Below are 4,135 nucleotides of genomic sequence, written 5' to 3'. Positions count from 1 at the left end.
ACTAGATAGTAGTGTAAGTCACCGAGCAGCAAGCTAGATAGTAGTGTAAGTCACCGAGCAGCAAGCTAGATAGTAGTGTAAGTCACCGAGCAGCAAGCTAGATAGTAGTGTAAGTCACCGAGCAGCAAGCTAGATAGTAGTGTAAGTCACCGAGCAGCAAGCTACATAGCAGAGATCATCACTATTTCCCACCTTTTATTTGTCCTACTATCTCACCATATACTACTATACACTATACTCAAGATACCAATCAAATGTGCACATATCTCTGAGCTCTCTCACCGACACCTCTCTCGCCGTGCTGCAGTTAAGATCAAGGATCTGGGAAGGCTGAGGATCGATCAGCTGAACATCGGTGGTCTGCAGCACAAGACCGACGTCTATGATCGTTACGGTGTCTTCAGCGGCGACATTAGGGACGTCGTGCTGGACGACCTCAACTTCATCAACATGTACCAGACGGGCGAGTACGGACGCAAGATTCGCTACATCTCCTATCCGCACTCCACCGGTACGGCCGCCTAGACAAGCAGTGTGTGCGTGCGTGCGTGCGTGCGTGTGTGTGTATGTGTGTGCATGCGTGTGTTCGTATGTGTGTGATTGCGTGCGTGCGTGTGCGTGTGTGTGCGCACGTGCGCGTGTGTGTGCGCGCGTGCGCGTGTGTGTGTGCGTGTGCGCGTGTGTGTGCGCGCGTGCGCGTGTGTGTGTGCGTGTGTGCGTGGAGATGTTCCGTGGAATTATCTACAATAGTCACATTATTTGTCAGAATACAGTAACAATCCTTCTTTTCGATATCGTCACCTTGGCAATGTGCACTTCCTAGACTGATAACCGATAACCGTGATTTTAGAGCGAAACTTGAACGTCGCTTACTCAAGGTTTGTTTAGGTGCTAGAAAACCTGGAAAGTCTTGCAATATTAGGATAACATTTTTACAGGCCTGGAGAGTCCCGGAAAAAGGTTATCTAATGGTCTTGAAAAATAAATATTCTAAAAAAAAAACCCAGAAAATGTTTTTCTGTAGCTGCATGAAACCCTATTACAGGTAGGGACGGTGCTACGAGCTTCAACAAGGACTACTACCTACTCGCGACGCTGAAGAAGTCGCAGCTGGAGCACGACAACTACCTGTGGCTGATCTTCAACACGGGCGAGGCAAACACGGGCCTCGCGAGCGTGTCGTCGCGCGACGGAACGATGCGCGGTTCCCTGAACCTAGTCAACGGGAAGCTGGTGTGGACGATGATGCTGAACGGAGAAATCCTGGTGGGTGTTAACAATTGGGGCGTGCTTTGGGGGAGGGAGAGAAGGAGGAGAAGAGAAGTAAGGAGTGGAAGGAGGGAGGAAGGGGAGTGGAGTATGTGTAAGTGAGAATAGAGGAGAAGGGGTGTGTGGGAGGTGGAGGGGGCGGTGTGTGTGTAGAGAGGATAGTGGTGAAGAGGTTTATCTAAACATAAAGGGAGGAAGAGGTGCATGCCTTGCCTCAGTTTTCAGTAAGTGCACTAAGTATAAATAATATTCATATTCATTATATATATATAGAATGAATATGAATATGATTTATACTTTGTGCAGTTGTACATTGTATATATATATATAGCATACTCATTGTGTGTGTGTGGGTGTGTGTGTGGCTACTACAGGAGAGCACACCACTGGGAGCCAACCTTAATGATCTGATGGATCACCGAGTGTTCGTGCATCACGTGGGCAAACACGTGTTCATCACACTTGATGACATGGTACCCCCACAACGCAGTGAGTATATCCCTCGATGATGACATGCCCCCCTCTTCAATGCAGTGAACATATCTCTTGATGATGACACAACCCCCAGTGTAGTGACAGTGCGCGTACATGAACGTGAATTCTATATGATAATACACATTATACATTAACGTAGATACTATACATTATACATTAATATGCATTACTTGTGCAGCAAACTTGTGTTCATGGTCCACACATTGCCAGTATATATATATATATATATATATATACATAAATGATCTTATCTCTGTGTGTCTGTTTCAGTGGATGTTCCCGGTGGAGCCAACAAGTGGGAAATCCACAATATCAATCTCGGTGTGGGCACGGACCACGGTGGCGTACTTGGTATGTATTTCAGAACTAATACGTTAACAAATTATTCGCTTAGCTTACATTTCGATGCATTGGTTATAATGTTTTAATAGTATAGAATATTGTTTCATATTGTTTATATTTAAACATGTATATAGTATGTATTGTATATAATATATATACAAATATTGCACTGCATAACTAGATTATATATATATATACGCCTAGTGAGAGCCCGAAACGGGCATTACACAGAATAATAATGTAGTACAAATATCTATCGCTATAAAGTTCATAGATCATCTTTTGTTCAAATTCTTTAGTCTTCATTCACTTTTTTTTCATACTGTTTGATTCTCTTTATGTTGAAGCATTCACAAGTTGTATGCCCAAGACCTCTCCACTCTTTTCTGTTGTCTAGATTGTTGATAGATTATCCACCTGACATTATTGACAATCAATTAATCTGCCTAGCCATTCAGCATTGCGATAGGACTAATTGTTATGTAAGACAATTCTCGATACAAAAGTGCCACAACAACCACATGATGGAATACCTGTGTTAATTTAAAATCATTTACGAATCGGTGTAGCTTGACAATCCTAGAAATAATTTGATATGAGGAGTGGTTATATCACTCAGATGAATCGTTGAATTGGTGATGATAACCGCCTGCACAGCATAATGTTGTTCATGAACTGTAATACCTTCTACTTTTGTTCTACAGACAGAGGAACGCTGTTCAATGGAACACTAAAGGGACCTGTCGTCAACGGCAAAGCTCTCTTCTTCTTCCTGCTAGGAATAGAAGATCCGGACGTCATCATAAACTACCCCGAGACGATACGTGAGTAAATTGCTGCATGGGTAATTACGGTGCACAAAAACAGGAATGCCTGCCGTCTTCTCACATGCATTTCTGCAGTTAAATACGGCTGCCGCAATTTGAAGAAAAAACAGCTACTTCTTTCTTCAGAGGGTGACAACCAAAAACCACTTTTCCGTAGACGTTTTAGCATTTCCGGGTAAATTGATTAGCAAAAGGAATGACAGCTGTTTAGAGCTGCAGGTGTAAGCGCTGTGTCGCACTGGCGATGCCTTTAGCAAAGTCAGATAGCATAAACGCAAAAAAATCGTTGGTACAAACCCGTTTTATTTTTCAAACTTGAGTTATGGTTATTTTCACTTTTCTGGCAGAAGATCTGCTTGTTCTGGTGTGTCAATTTCGACCATCGACCTATTCCATGTCATGGTGGATTTGTCAACTTTGACAGGGATTATGAGGAGATATTGTTATTAAAGTTATAATTATTTTCATTATCAATATTTTTTATTAATTATTATTATTTTTATCATATTAATAATAATACTACTATTATTAGTAGTAGTATTATACATTAGCATCATTATAATTGTCACTGCTATTATTGTTACAGCGGTGCCGAGCGTGCAACACTTTGACGGAACGTTCTACGTGGAGGTGGATCCGTCATCGCAGGACTACGAGGAGATAAAGTTTGACTTCCTCACGTCATCGGCCGACACCGCACTGCTGACGACGACATCGAGCACGCGTCGCGACGCCATCACCATCGCGCTGGAGGACGGACAACTACGCGCCTACATCAGGATAGGTGACAAGATACAGGTGAGTGTGACAAGGTGTGAGTGAGTGTGACGAGGTATTGGTAGGTGTGATGAGGTATGGGTTGTCATGACCACGTGTGGGTGGGCGTGACAAGATACGGGTGGGTGTGACAAGGTACGGGTGAGTGTGACAAGGTATTGGTAGGCGTGATGAGGTATGGGTTGTCATGACCACGTGTGGGTGGGCGTGACAAGATACAGGGGAGTGTGACAAGGTGTGAGTGAGTGTGACGAGGTATTGGTAGGCGTGATGAGGTATGGGTTGTCATGACCACGTGTGGGTGGGCGTGACAAGATACAGGGGAGTGTGACAAGGTGTGAGTGAGTGTGACGAGGTATTGGTAGGCGTGATGAGGTATGGGTTGTCATGACCACGTGTGGGTGGGCGTGACAAGATACAGGGGA

General features: G+C 43.9%; 1 protein-coding gene across 1 annotated transcript in view; it reads left to right on the top strand.

The window, feature by feature from the left end:
* The window catches only part of LOC106809698, a gene marked incomplete in the record, with an annotated part of 29,209 nt that overhangs the window by 13,717 nt on the left and 11,357 nt on the right, over positions 1 to 4,135 (top strand). Inside the window, 6 exon segments of the mRNA XM_014812868.1 lie at positions 308 to 511; positions 1,046 to 1,266; positions 1,644 to 1,758; positions 2,035 to 2,115; positions 2,811 to 2,930; positions 3,520 to 3,731. Of these exon segments, the coding sequence (XP_014668354.1) occupies positions 308 to 511; positions 1,046 to 1,266; positions 1,644 to 1,758; positions 2,035 to 2,115; positions 2,811 to 2,930; positions 3,520 to 3,731 (953 nt within the window).

The sequence above is a fragment of the Priapulus caudatus genome, unplaced genomic scaffold, assembly GCF_000485595.1.
Source record: "Priapulus caudatus unplaced genomic scaffold, Priapulus_caudatus-5.0.1 Scaffold378, whole genome shotgun sequence".
Lineage (NCBI taxonomy): Eukaryota > Metazoa > Priapulida > Priapulimorpha > Priapulimorphida > Priapulidae > Priapulus > Priapulus caudatus.
This window is presented reverse-complemented; position numbering and strand designations above follow the sequence as displayed.